The sequence below is a fragment of the Mycteria americana genome, chromosome 3 (assembly GCF_035582795.1).
Source record: "Mycteria americana isolate JAX WOST 10 ecotype Jacksonville Zoo and Gardens chromosome 3, USCA_MyAme_1.0, whole genome shotgun sequence".
In the NCBI taxonomy this organism is placed as follows: domain Eukaryota; kingdom Metazoa; phylum Chordata; class Aves; order Ciconiiformes; family Ciconiidae; genus Mycteria; species Mycteria americana.
In genome coordinates, this window is record NC_134367.1 from 3424872 (window position 1) to 3438488 (window position 13617).

The following is a 13617-nucleotide window of genomic DNA, read 5'->3' on the forward strand; positions in this document are numbered from 1 at the left end:
CTGCCTGTGAGCTGAAAGAGGCAGTGGTCCAAGGGGGGGGGGAAAAGTTCACGTGTAATCCTGCAATGTGATCATGCAACGAGTGCCTTTCGCTGCATGATCACATCATGGGATCTCCTGCAGCTCCAGGTCTCCTGCAATGCCTGGCACCTGGAAGCGGTAGGGAAGTTGCACTAACATGCTCCAGCCCGGTGTTTCCTAATCCTGGAGCACTTGATTCTTCAACTGTTACACACTTCTTCCATCCTGGTGTGCGTGGGGGAGGGAAGTGGGAATGTTTTCTAAGGTTGTAAAGAGCCCAACAGACAAATCCACCCAAATCCCACACTCTAGCATAACCCTAGGGCCCCAGTCTGCTTCTATACTCATAAACGAATAGGACAAGGATCAGGGCTACACATGCTTCTGCAATGACCCTCCAGTTATTTGTAGCATGCTCTCTGGTGTGATTTTGGCCCAGGTCAAGTGGTACTGATGCAACCAGTGCCCAGGTAAGGTTCAAGGTGAGCAAAGGCCAGGGTCCATTCGCAGTAGGCTGTTTGGGTGCTGTCATCCTCTTTTTGGAGGCTGAGAGGGTTTAGTAGGACAGATGGACCAGTTGGCTCAGAGCTGACCTGTTTATTGTCCTGCATAGATGCATCCACATGAGCCTTCAGGGCCTCTGGAACCACCATGCCACTGGGGCACAGCAGGAGGCTGTCACCTCTCCCAGGCCAGCTCTGAAGGGGACACGTGGGACGTGGGACGTGCTGAAGCTTTCACCGGCCTGTGCTGACAGCTGTGGAAAAGGAGAACAAGGGATGCTGCTTTCCCCAAGCTGTGGCTAGTCTGGCATCTCTCCTCTGGCTTGGCCGCCCATGGGCAGCTCAATCATTTCTTCTCCACCTTGGGCCATTGGTCCCTCTCCTGTCTGTTTTCTACTAACAGTCCTTGGCCCTACTGTAAGGTCTGTCATCCCCACCTGGTCAGCAGATCCTGATGCCACCCCTCTCCCTTTCCAGGTCCAGTCTCCACTCCAGAAGGTTCCTTCCACTAGTCTGGTCCTTTTCTCCTCCATCTTCTGGTTCCTCATCCAACGTTCATCCTTCCAGTCATGCTCTGTTCCTTCCCAGCCCTACCCTTGGTTGAACGACCATGGTTGTTCACACCCACCTTCTCCTTCCTTGGCTGCTTTCTCCAGGCTCTTCACCACCTAGTCCTGTCCACAGCACCCCAACTCCTTGTCTCCCATCTCACCCAGACCAGGTCCCACCCCCAGCCTCCTGCTTGCTGTTCGCAGTGCGTGCCACCATTCCCACACCCACCCAGCATCCCTCCGTGTCTCCTCCACCCCGTCTCCCCCTGCATAATGATAGTTTAAAGCTGTTGAAACTCCACGACACACGAGTCTCCCTCTGCAGCACCTGCCCCCGGGGCTTGACAAATATTTCTGAGTGAATAATGAGCAAATCAAGTCTCAGCACTCCTGAGGTAGCCTGATACCTAGAGAGGAAGACTGGAGCTCTCCAGGCTGGAAAAGGGATGGCTAAAGGGGTGTGATATGGTTACAAAATCACACACGGAGAGGGTAAACAAGGAATAACGCAACTGGAGAAATACAGCATCAAATGAACCTGGCAGGTGGCAGGATCAAAGCAACAGGAGGCGGTTCTTCACACGGAGTGGGGATGAGAAGGGCACAAGAATTTTAAACCCACAACTGAGCAAATGTATGGGGGAAAATCTGACTGGGGGTGAGTTAAGACAGAGAGCTCACAAAGTCCTGAGCTGCAGATGGTCTGAAGAGGGAGAGGTGCTGGCGTGGATCGCTCCGCTTGCCCTGTTCTCATACCCGTCTTCAGACATGCTTTCCTTACCCCATCAGAATCAGAAAGAACATCATGGGCTGCATCGGACTTAGGTCTCGCCAGATGTGGCCTCTGTGTGTGTGTGTGTATATATATATATATGTCATATCTCCTGTGTGTGTATATACATAGATATATCATCTCCTGTAAATAAGAGGGGTAGAATTGGGAATACTGGCCCCTCCAGACCAGAGCTCCTGGTGCTCCTGGGTTCAGAGACAAATTAGACCTCAGGTCTTTGCTGCTCTGGAGGGGTCTGCGTGGTGACAACCTTTGTGGTATCGTGTGATGCACAAGACAAGAAGTCTGGCCCTGACGGCAGAGAATCAAAGAGGTGGTCCCAGGCCGGGGGTGCTGAGGAATCTGTTTTAAACTAGGGTTTTCAGCACTCTCCCTGGATTTTGGCTGAGGCCAAAAAGAACAGCGTGGAGACTCTTCCCTTGCCGGGGAAGAAAATCCAGCCTTTCCCACTCAGGCCGCAGGGAAAAAAAAAAAAAAACAAACCAGAGTTTTGTTTCTTAAAGTGAGAAAATAGGGTGGTGGCAGGGAAGAAGGATTTTTGGTGCCCTAGCTGGGCGGGGGGAGTGGGACCTGCCGTCCCTTGGTACCCGATGCCGCTCGCTCCCTGGGATGCCGGGAGGGAGCAGCGGGATCGTGACTCAGCCCCCACGTGAATGGGTTTCCTTCCTGCACCGCCAGCCCAGGCTTCTGATGTTTTGTTCGCTGTGAAGCTCTGGGGGCCAAGCAGGAGCTCCTGGAAATCAAAGGGAAAGAACAACATCTTGGGCTTGCTGAGGAGGGGTGCGTCCCGGCTGGCCGGGGGGCATTCGGGGTGCAGAGGTGGGAGAGCTGGAAGGAGGGCATGGTCAGGTCTCCAGTATGAGCCTTCTTAACCCCAAACTCTCCCTGCACACAGCAATGCTCCTTGGATGCCCTTCAGCTGCCGGTGGGGACACTCATGGGCTGCCCAGGCTCTGAGGACGAGGAAGGGAAGGATCTTCCCCCTCTCTCCTTTCTTCTCGGGGTGTCCTCCAGTCCTCTCTGCCCCACTGGGTGGGAAACGGGACCCCCAGCAGTCCCTCTTGCATGGAAATGGGAGTAAGCAGGGGTGGGGAGGCAGCTCCGCTCTCGTTAACCACCCTGGACGGGAGATTGCCAGATTTTCTCTGTTATCAGACTTCTCTCTGTTGATGCCAAAGACAAAACTCTCGGTCAGAAGTTGCTCAATGCTAGCAAAAAAATGTCTGTAGACTCTCTGGTAGTGCTCAGATTCAACTGTTTGGCCCCAAGGCCCCCAGGTTGGTCTGCGTGCATCCAAACCCAGGTGGCCATAGCCAAACCTCTGGAGATGTCCTCGCTACCCCCACCCCAGGGTTGGGGCAGGACTTGTTAGCCTGGGCACCGCTGTGCTGGACTGTGGTAATGTCACAGTGTGGATGGTAGCGGTTGAGGGCTGAGGATCTTCCCCGTCCTGGTTTCTTGACCAGTGTGAGCCTAGTGCAGGTCTCTCCATGTCCCTTCCAGTGTCCAGAGATGACCCTGAACATGTACCAGCCCTCAGGCAGTGCAGAGGTTTTGGCGTGAGCCCTGTGGATGGTCCCAGAATGGTGGCAGGAGCGCACAAGCTGCATTCAAAAGAGGAGGGTCTGGCCAGCACTGGATTTTACTTATTTATTGCAAAAAGATGAAGATCCCTATTTGTCTCATTCCCTCCATACCCACTGCACAACCTCTCGCTCCTCCCTGGCTCGCTGGGCGTCACTGGGCTGTCGGACACAACTCTGCCACCATCCTCCCTCTTTCAACATCTCTGACTCCCTGGGTGACAGAAGTGGGCAGGAGCTCACCCTGGACCTTCAGCCACGGAGGCTGGTGTGGGTGGCCTTAGCTCGTGCCTTGAAGCGGCCCTTCCGAGCAGGTCTTTACTGGGGGCTGGATCTCCTCCAGGTGGGCACCAGAGGTGACGTGCCGGATTCGGCCAAGTGGGTTGCCGCCAAGGTGACTCTGGACTGATGCTGAACCTGAGCCCACAGCGTTGAGCTCGCACTGTCCGGCCCAGGGCTCATCTCCCCAGCATCCCCTGCCTTTGCCTTGGCACCCTCCCACCCCAGCCCCAGCAGGGAGGGAGAGACCCCAGCCTGCCCAGCCTCCCCACAGCCCTCCTGCCCTGGGGCCAAACCCTTCTCCCCCATCACCCACCTCCATCCCCTCACCCCTGTTTTCCTATTCCCAGCATTTACCCTCCCGCACGTAGCCCTGGGGGAGCCGGAGGATTGTACACAGAGGGAGAAGTTATTTTTCCTTGACATAAACATCCAAGCCTTTCCTCGGCCCCTTCGCTTGAAACGTGGAGGTAGGACCTGGACTCATAACATCCGGCAGGAGGGGCTGGCCTTATCTGCCAGGAAACACTCAGCTCCGGATACATCCTCCCCTGCTCCCGGCACCCCAAGCAGCTCCCATTGGCAGTGCCGAGCAGGAAACCACTCAGCAGCTTGTCTCATTCCCTCCTCTGGAGAGAAGGGAGGGAGGGCCTGATCCTGTCCTCCCTGTGTGGCTCCCTGAGGGGTGTGGCAGTGTTTGGAGTCGGGGTGAGATGGGGGCAAAGAGAGATGGAGGGGGAAGGCGTTTACTCATGAGCAGAAAGGGGTTGACGGGGGCAAAAAAGGATTTTGGGGAGTTGGCAGTGTCGAGGGTCTCCCCTAGGCTCTGCCACTGATTTACAGGGTGACCTCAGTCAAGTCTCCTCACCCCCTTCTCCGCCTCTGCTTACCCGCCTTGCCTTCTGCTTTGGGAGCTACGGAGGGAAAATAATCATCTCCCAGCTAATAATCATCTCCCATCTTCAGCATCCAGAGCCCTCGCATCAGGTAGAGACCCCTTGTGATAAGGTCAGCACAAACACTTAGTCCTGTTCACAGGCTCGGTAAGATCGTGTCCCAGTGCTGGACAGAAAAAGGATGGGAGGGAAGGAAGCAGTATCTCTGTTTTACAAACAGGGAAACTGAGGCACACAGCAGCCACGAGGCTGCTTGTGATCAGGGTCTACCCCTGCCCGGTGGCACTGGCACAAGCAGACGTGGCCAGTGGAGCAAGGATGGAGAGGAGCCAGCACCTGCTCGAGGGATGCAAAGGAAATCACCCGTCCTGGGGGGCCAGGGCATGACACACACCGCAGCTCCCGGCCAGCCCGAACCCCAGCGCCATCCGGGAAGGTGACCTCATCCCTGCTCCCGACGCCCAGTACCGTGACCCACACAGCCGCGGGGGCCAAGGGCTGGCGGGGGCTGCCGGAGAGCAGGGGCAGAGGACTCACAACCGGGCCAGCTCCTGGCAAGGAGAGACCCTTCCCCTGGCCCAACCTGACACCCCTGAGCGGGAGCCCGATCGTGGCGTGAGGTCATTTTATCCCTTCCTGCAGCCCTGATTTGATCTTCCTGCTGGTTCCCAGCCTGTCTCAGCCTCAAGAAAGCAACCCACAAACCACAAGGCTCCTCGGCGTGCGCAGAGACAGCCTTGGGCTCACGGGTTTGGGATGGGGACGGAGGAGAAACATGCCCAGGACGATGCAGAACGAGTCCCGCTTGGGGTGGAGACCCCCCTAACACCCATAAACCACCGCAGCCATCAGTCCTCTGCAGGAACGTCCACTTTCCAAGCAAAAAAGGCTCCTTCCCACCTATGTCCGCCACTTATTTTCTGGCTGGTCCCTGCAGCAATGCCCTGCATCCCAAAAACGTGCTGCAGGGTGGGGGGCAACCCGCAGCATTGCATTTTCCATCCCGCTGGAGGAGGAGCGGATGGCTCCACTCCCGAATTTCATCTCAGCTGCCGGTGTCCTGGGAGGTGGAAGCCGGCTGCTCCCGGCGCTGGGTATGTGCCCAGATCCGTCCGACGATGCCTGGCTCCCAGGGAGCCGCACCTCGCCTTGGCTGCGGCTCCCAACGCCCTCGGGGGGCCCTGGCTCCTGGTTGGGGCCTGTAGCTGTTCCTGACGTGCAAAGAGCACGGGGACACGCTCCCACCTCTCCTCACGTGGCTCCAGGTTGAGCAAGTGGGGACAGGCTTGGCTTGCGGGAGTCTCCGTGCATCCCAGCCCGACGGCCTCCTCGGGGCTGGGATGCACAGAGAAACCCCTTTTCCCAGGGAAACCAGGCTCCGGCCACCGCCGCACGCGCTGCCGGGAGCTCTTGGCACGGGCTTTGCCTCTGCCAACCCCGAATGTGACTCTGTCTGTGAGAAGGGAAGGGGGAGAAGAGGCTCGCGGGGTGTTTCAGTCGATCCCGACCCTGCTCAGGGCACGGGAACAAGGAGCAGGACAGGCGGGAGCAGCCGATGTCCCAGAGGGAGGGTCCCACTGGGGGGATAAATGCAACGGCCCAAGCCAGGCATGCTGGTGGCAATAGCGGGAGCTGACCTTGTTGGGGGGCCGGGGGATGTGCTCTGTGCCTCCTCACCAAGGCGGTTTAAAAACTCATGACACCGTTCTCAGCTGCCCCTGCAGCAGGCCTGGCAGAAAGGGACATTTGCAGAGTGCCCTGGGGTGGGTGCCCCTCTGATGCCCTGGGGTGGGTGCTCCCCTGATGCCCCGGGGTGGGTGCCCCTCTGATGCCCTGGGATGGGTGCCCCTCTAACGAGAGCCTGCTTGGAAGGGAGCAGCCCCCTGGATTTGCTGGTTGAAAGGCAGATCCAGGTTTGGACACATGCACTTGGGCCACCCCTGCTATGAACAATTTTTAATGTGCTGCTGGGGGGCTGTGAGCACCCCTCGGCCCTGGGGCACCACAGGGATTGTGGGCAGAGCAGGAGGTGGGGGGAGCAGGACTTCTCCAGCTCTGCTTCTGCTCCCGGCGTGGTCCCATGTGAGTCAACGCCACTGGGCAGAGAGGCCAAACAAGCTCATGGAACCTCCCTCCCTCCAGCTCCGTTGGGCTGATTCACAAATCCTCTCGGAAGAGCGACGCTGCCTCGGCGGAGCTGCTGCACCGGCCACCTCGGCACCACACCAAGCGTCGCGCCCTTGTGCTGTGCTGCTGCAAGAGCCACCACAGTCCATGGTGCCAGCAGGACACCCGAAGGCATCCCTTTCATTCCTCCTAAAGGGGAAATCAGCTGCATTGCCTGAGCAACGGGCAAAGGAGGAGGCGGTGTGTGTGACGGGAGGGCTGTCTCCAGCGGGGCTACGAGTGGGGGACAAAGGACGACCATATGCACAGAACACGGGCATGCTGGTGCCTCCCCAGATACTCATGAAGCCTCCCACCTTCTGGGACTATGGGCTCCCTGAGTCAGAGGTAAGTCATTTATGGAAGGCAAGCCAGCCCAGTTGGGTTGGGTAGCCTTGGGTTGGGTTGAATGACCTCTGGAGACCTCTCCCAGCCAACACATATAAGCAGGCATCACAAAGTGCGTTAGGAAACTTGCTCCTCTGCTTTTTGGGGCCAAGCAGCCTGGGAAGACGCTGCTTTGGCAGGTGTGCAGGGCTCAACCTCAAGGACCGCAGGGACACAGCTTAATTTAACGTCTGGCAAGAGCAGGCTGTGATGCTGGTCCACAGACCGCAAGAAGCTAGCGATGAAGAAGAGCTTTTCGCTAGCGATGAAGAAGAGCTTTTCGCTAGCGATGCCTGAAGGCCACCACCCCACATCCACCTACGAGAGCACCCTTCACGCAGCTCCCCAAATTTGACCCACACTCCATTTCTCAGGCCTCATTGCCTTGACCTGCATTTGCACTGAGGACCTCTTACACGGCCCTCATGCTGTGGAGCATCTTAAACGGTCCATCAGCACGAACCGTGAAAGACAGCCTTAAATGTGAATAAAAACCACGCTCCAGGCACCGGCCCTCACTCCATAAACGGGCAACATCATTTGTGCTCACCAACACTGAAGGCAAATCTTCGCCTTCGCTGTAATATCTACATAGGACCCGGCCTTAGAAGGTCGTACTCATGAATGGCGAAAGCGGGACCAGGGCTATCAAAGTGACTCGCTGCCCCTGAGACGGACCATGAAAAGTGAAGGTGTGCGCACGTCATGCCTCGAGTTGGTTTGTTAGAGAGCAATCCACCATTTGTAAAGACAACCACAGATCTTTTTTATTAAAAAAAATGGAAGTAGAAAAGTTTGGCTGAAAATACCAACAACAACAACAAAAAAAATTAAAAAAATAGCACTCACACAGGAAATGTTTCTCTTTTGAAAACTTTGTCAATAGCTACAGCGATTTAAATCATAAAACAATCATCGTATAAAAACATATTTATTTAAATTAAATATTTTATGCAAACTCATATCTACACTCATTCAAAATGCATAGAGTCACACAAAAAAGATGGAATGTATTAGCTTAAAAACCTGTGAAGTTGTGGGTTTTTTTAAGTATTATTTGCAATTATTATTAATACACGTTCAGGACTGAAACCAGAAAATCATAGCCACGCTACTAACTAATCATTACCAAGTGCCATACAGTAAACACTAAGATTAATCATGTCATATAACTGATTTAAAATAAAGCTTCATCTTTATGAAAAGGAAGAGAACTCGAGCAATACAAAATCCGAGGGGAGGAATAATGGAAGGAATAAATCAATGTACAGCTTTATTACAAGCAATAATACGCCGGAGTTAGAAGAGGCATCGGGCACCGCGGCTCGAAACGTGAAGCCTTCACCATCAAAGGATGTTCGATAAAAAACGTGTCTGCTACATCATCACCCCTTTGCCCAAGTGCTCGTCCCAGGACGCGCTCCCAGCCCTGCGGGGAGGGCAGCTCGGGCCGCCCCCCCTTCGGGATCGCTGCTGCTGGGAGGCCAAGGGGAAGCCACGGCGGGGGGCGGACGCCGGCCGGGTCCTGCCTTTCCGAGCCCCCATCTTACCCTCCTCCAGAACGCCCAGGCTGAGCGCCCTCGGGGCTGGCTGCCCCCCTCCAGCCCCCCACATCCCTGGGGCCAGCCGGCAGCATCCCTGGTGTCCCATCCCCTCTGGGGAGGAAGCCCCCAGCTCGCGGTCAGGGTGCAGGGGACAAGGCAGGTTTAACCCCCGCCGGTGCGGTCGGGTAGGTCAGGGCGGCTGTAGCAACCCCGATACCGGGAGCCGAGAGCGGCTTGCAGACCGTGCGCCCCTTTACCAAAATCTTCCCTTTCCCCCCCCATCCCTGCCTTTTCCCTTTCCAGGGGGTTTAGCCCCTGCCAGGACTTCAGATCTGCCATTTGCGGGATGCTGCCGCCCTCCCGACTCCAAAGCAGAGCTGGGGGTGCCCCGAAATGGGGGACAGCCTTCCCACGCTCCCAGCAGCACCTCTGCTTTGGAAGAGGGACTCGGCCACAGGGCTTTGTCATGGGGAAATGCCCCCCAGCCCTGTTCGGAGCAGGGCACCCGAGGCTTTGCACCGGTGGCGAGCTGATGACCGAAATCCTTTACCTACGCCACCGAGGAGACTCCACAGCCCTCACGGTTCGGACTCGGTCACCCCGAGGGGCGGCGAGCGATGTCCCCGGGGAGCAACGCCTCGTAATACTGTGTCGGGTCCTTCCTCTGCCGGTCCAGGCGGCCCCGGCCGGGGGTCTAGGAGACGCTGTAGTTATTGTAGTAGGTGGCCGTGGCATCGGCAAGGACGGAGATGAGGCTGGTCTCGGAGGCGTGGGAGCCGCCAGCTGCCGGGACGTGTCCATTGACCAAGACCCCGCCATGGTGGTCACCGTGGCTGGGGTTGTTGAGATACTGGTCGAACTCGTTGCGGTCCATCTCCCCCAGGAGCTCGGCTTGGCTCAGCTGGTCCAAGGTGTCAAAGCCATGGTGGTCGGGCGGTGGGGAGAGCTGGCCCAGGTGGGCATGGAGGCTGGGGGGGTGCAGGGAGGGGAAGGTGGGCGTGTAGTAGCTGGGAGGAGGAGGAAGGGGAGGGCAGCTGGAGGCCGGGGGCATCATGCAGGTGGTGGGCTGCGGCATGGGGCTGAGAGCGTGGTGGTTGCACGGGAGGGAGCTGCCCGCGTACTCTGGGGAGTAGGTGGCTCCGGCGAGGTGGGAGCGATGATGCTCGTCAGGGCAGGGCGAGGAGAAGAAGCTCTGCTCGGGGTCTATGGCGTCCAGTGGAGACATCTCCGGGGGGGTGGGCAGCCCGTAGGGGTAGGTGTCCACGCTGGTGCTGGTGCTGCTGCTGCCGCCGCTGCCCGGGGCCTCCCGGTACCCCCGGACGGCCAGCAGCCCCGGGCGAGGGGGGTACTCACCCGGCCCCTCTTTCTCCCCCCCGGCTCGGCCGCAGGTCCGCTTCTCCGGCAGCGCGTTTTGGTCCCGCGTCAGGCTGCCCAGCAAAAACCCGGGGTCCACCCGCTTGCAGATCCGCTTGACCTGCTTCTTCCGCCGGGGCCGGTATTTGTAGTTGGGGTAATCTTGCATGTGCTTCACCCGCAGCCGCTCGGCCTCCTCCACGTAGGGACGCTTCTGCGAGAGGCTCAGAGCCTTCCAGGACTTGCCTGAAATGGAGAATAAAACTCCGCTTAGTGCCCGCGGCAGCTGTACCGGGGTGGCAAAGGGGGGCTGCCACCCAAAGCTTGCAGGCACACAACCCAAGGGCAAGGTAGGGGCTCCCAATATCTGAGCCGGCGCGCATGGATGATGCACCCCGCAAACCCTGCAGGAGCACGAGATGGCAGCAGGAGGGTGAAGAAGGGGGGTATTGAAGCCACCGTAGGTCCACCAACTCCCCCCATCCCAAGTCCCCAAACAGGGTGGGTTCAGGGTTAGCTGAGCCCTGCTGCAAACAAATCAGGGCAAATAAACTCCCCCAGCTCCACGCTCTGATCTTGCAATGCCTCTCCGGGACAGAGAGCCCGGCTGCTGAGCGGGGACGGCCGAGGCCATGCCTGGCTGAGCAGCGGGTCAGGACGTGGTATCCTTGGATGTGTCCCAGCCTGCGCCCTGCCGGGACTTGCACCGGGGCGTATGGAGTCCTGGGTGCCACGACCTTGCTGCTCCCTGTTTGAGATACACAAAATGTCCCCAAGACACAGGACAGAGAAGCAGCGCCGGGGCAAGGGGGTGGTATCCCACGGTGAGGCTACCCCAGGCTGTTCCTCAGGGTAGGGGGAGAAATGAGGATATGGATCAAAGCGTTTGATGCCTTCCCGTTGCCAAAAAGACAGCAGAAATAACACTAATAAGCTGAGATGCTGCACGGCAAAGCAGCGAGGAGAAAACCCAAACCACCAAAGAAAACACCGCAAAACTGTCCAGGGAAACACAAACTTTGGGTAAGAGGTTGGACAGCAAAGCTGTGTTGCAATTCGGGCAGCTCTTTCTCAGGCTGTCTGGGCTGGTTATTTCTGTTTGCCCTCTTGGTTTTGCATAAAAAATGGGGATTGGGATAAGGGGGAAACAGTGGGAAACAAATGTGTATTCAAAACGGGTTGTGATCCCCCAAAAGAAACAGCGGGAACACCACCCCACCACCCCCTGGACGTGCAATATCGGGGTGGGCTAGTAAGTTTGGGGACAAAGTGGGACAGCAAAGACAGGCCAGGAAAATTTGGGGGTCCCTCCTTGCACTGCATTGGGCGATCCCTGGCACTGGCAGCCCGGGGGTTTGCCCCCCGGCAGGGTTTGCAGCTGAGGGGTGGCAGGGTGTGCACATGGGTGCCTGTCCCCCGGGGTGCGGGACACCATCAGGCTTTGCACCCTGAGGGGTGGCCGGGCGGGCGCATGCACCCAGACTGTGGGTCACCGCTGGGGTTTGCACCCTGTGGGGTGGCAGGGTGGGTGCACGGGTGCCTTCTCCTTGGGGTGCGGGACCCCATCAGGCTTTGCACCCCACAAGGCAGCCCGGTGGATGTTGTCCCAGGGTGCTGGACCCGGGAAGGCTTTGCGCCCCGCAGCGTGGCCATGTGGGTGCGTGGGTGCCCACCCCCTGCGTGCCGTATCCCATGGGGCAGCCGGGAGGATGCCCGCACCCCCAGGGTGCCGCTGCCAGACCCGGGCACCCCAGCGGGGTGGCAGGCAGGGTGCACGGGTCCCCATCCGGGCAGGGTTTGCACCCCCAGGGATGGCCGAGGGGTTGCATGGGTGCCCACCCCGGGGTACCGGATCCGGACAGGGCTCGCACCCCCGGGGGCGGCCGGGTTGGGCGCACCCACGGCAGGCTGCCAGCCTCGGAGCAAGGGTTTGCACCCCCGGGGATGGCCGGGCAGACGTAGGGACGCCCACCCCCGGAGCCGCACCCCCCCAAAACCCCGCGCCCCTCCGCTCCTCACCGAGCATCTTGCTGAGCTCCGCGTTGTGCAGGTCGGGGTTTTGCACGGCCAGGCGCTTCCTCTCGTCCTTCGCCCACACCATGAAAGCGTTCATGGGCCGGCGGATGCGGCTCTCGGAACCCTTCTCCCCCGGAGGACAACGCGGGGGCGGCCCCGGCGGCAGCCCCTCGGCCGCGTCCCCCCCCAGCCGCTCGGGCCAGGGGTAGGTGCCCAGCAGCGCAGCCATGGCCCGGCCCCGCTCCGCTCCCCCCCCCCGGCCCCGGCCCCGGCCCCGGCCCCGGCCCCCGCCCGCCTCTGCCCGCTGCGCTGCCCTCGGGGTCCCCGCGCAGTCCCAGCCTCCTGCCCGGCCTCCCCCGTATTTATGAGCTCCTTGGAAAAAGCCTCCTCCAATGACACCGAAGGTACTGGCTGCTCCTCCTTGTTTGCAAACTCCTCAGCCCCGGCCAGGATGGCGCGGGGAGAAAACTTCTCCCCACCCTCTGCCCGGCACCCCCCGGGGAAGCGAAGAGGGGGGCAGCACCCCCCAACGCCCCCCCCCCCTTCTGTTTCCTACCCCACCCCCCTCCCTTTTTATTATTCTTATTATTATTTCGCCCACTGAAAGGCTGAAGGGGAGTGAGGAGGGAGCTGGAAATGGCCCTGCCACCCCTGCGCAGCCTCCGCTGCCCCCCGCACCTCAGAGCCCCGAAAAACTTCAAGGCTGGGGGAAATGCAGAGAGGAGGGATGAGGGCACTGAGAATTTTTGAGGTGGCTTGGAAAGAAGAGGAAAACGGCCCCGGGCAGAAGGTCCCCATAGGGGTGCAAAACATCCCCTCCAGCCCCCTCCCCGGGCTTTGGCAAGCTGCAGCATGCCTGTTTGCAAGGGGAAAGGAAGGTGCGGGTCCTGAGGCAGGCACCCCCTTTCCCCCACACCCCCTGCTTTAACCACTAGTCCTGGCTATACTTTGCCACCCCGTGCGGGTTTTCACCCAGTTACCCCAAATTTTGCCGGGTCCCTTCGTATGGGAGGGAGACTGGGACCCAGTGAACCTGCTGGCGGGTGCTTGTCCAGCCTGGCTGGGCTCCAGAGTGAGTTTTGCAGGGGTCACACAGAGCAGGGGATGGGGCTGGGCACAGCCCAGAGGGGCTGCAACGTCCCCTGTCAGTCCCCGCTGCCCATCCCTGGGACGTTAGGAGGCAAAGAGCTGGTCCGATGCTTTGCGGCCTTTTTCTTACTGCGACGTTGTATGGAGCGCTGCCCCGTCCTGTACAGCCACCCGAGCCCCGCTGGGATGGGAGCACCGCTGTCACGCAATGATATTTCCCACTAATCCCAGTTTGGTGCTCGTGAGGGCAGGAAAGTCACCTCCGAGGAGCATTCGCCCATGCAGGACGAAGGATCTCCTGGAAGGCGATGGGACCAAAAATCCCCAGCCGAACCCCCTTGCCCAGCTTATCCCTGCAACCTGCCCCGAGGAATATATTTAGTCGCTCGATTCCTTTATGATTCTGACCCCCTGACATGGGCTGCAGGGCTGCAGC

The 13617-nt window shown here is 59.0% G+C and overlaps 1 protein-coding gene across 1 annotated transcript; it reads right to left on the minus strand.

Annotated features, from left to right (window-relative positions):
• Nucleotides 1-8865: 8865 nt before the first annotated feature.
• On the minus strand, nucleotides 8866-12321 carry SOX7 (SRY-box transcription factor 7). The gene is made up of 2 exons (XM_075497689.1): nucleotides 12096-12321; nucleotides 8866-10322 (listed from the first exon to the last, which is right to left on the minus strand). The coding sequence occupies exons 1-2, from the start codon at nucleotides 12319-12321 to the stop codon at nucleotides 9418-9420; spliced, it is 1131 nt and encodes a 376-aa protein (XP_075353804.1). The 3' UTR covers nucleotides 8866-9417.
• Between the last annotated feature and the right edge of the window lie 1296 nt (nucleotides 12322-13617).

Excerpts from the sequence above, each read along its gene's own strand:
- SOX7 (XM_075497689.1), bottom strand. The coding sequence starts at position 12,321 with ATGGCTGCGCTGCTGGGCACCTACCCCTGGCCCGAGCGGCTGGGGGGG. Across the intron at positions 10,323-12,095 it reads GGAGCTCAGCAAGATGCTCG|GCAAGTCCTGGAAGGCTCTG; the intron begins GTGAGGAGCGGA and ends TCTCCATTTCAG.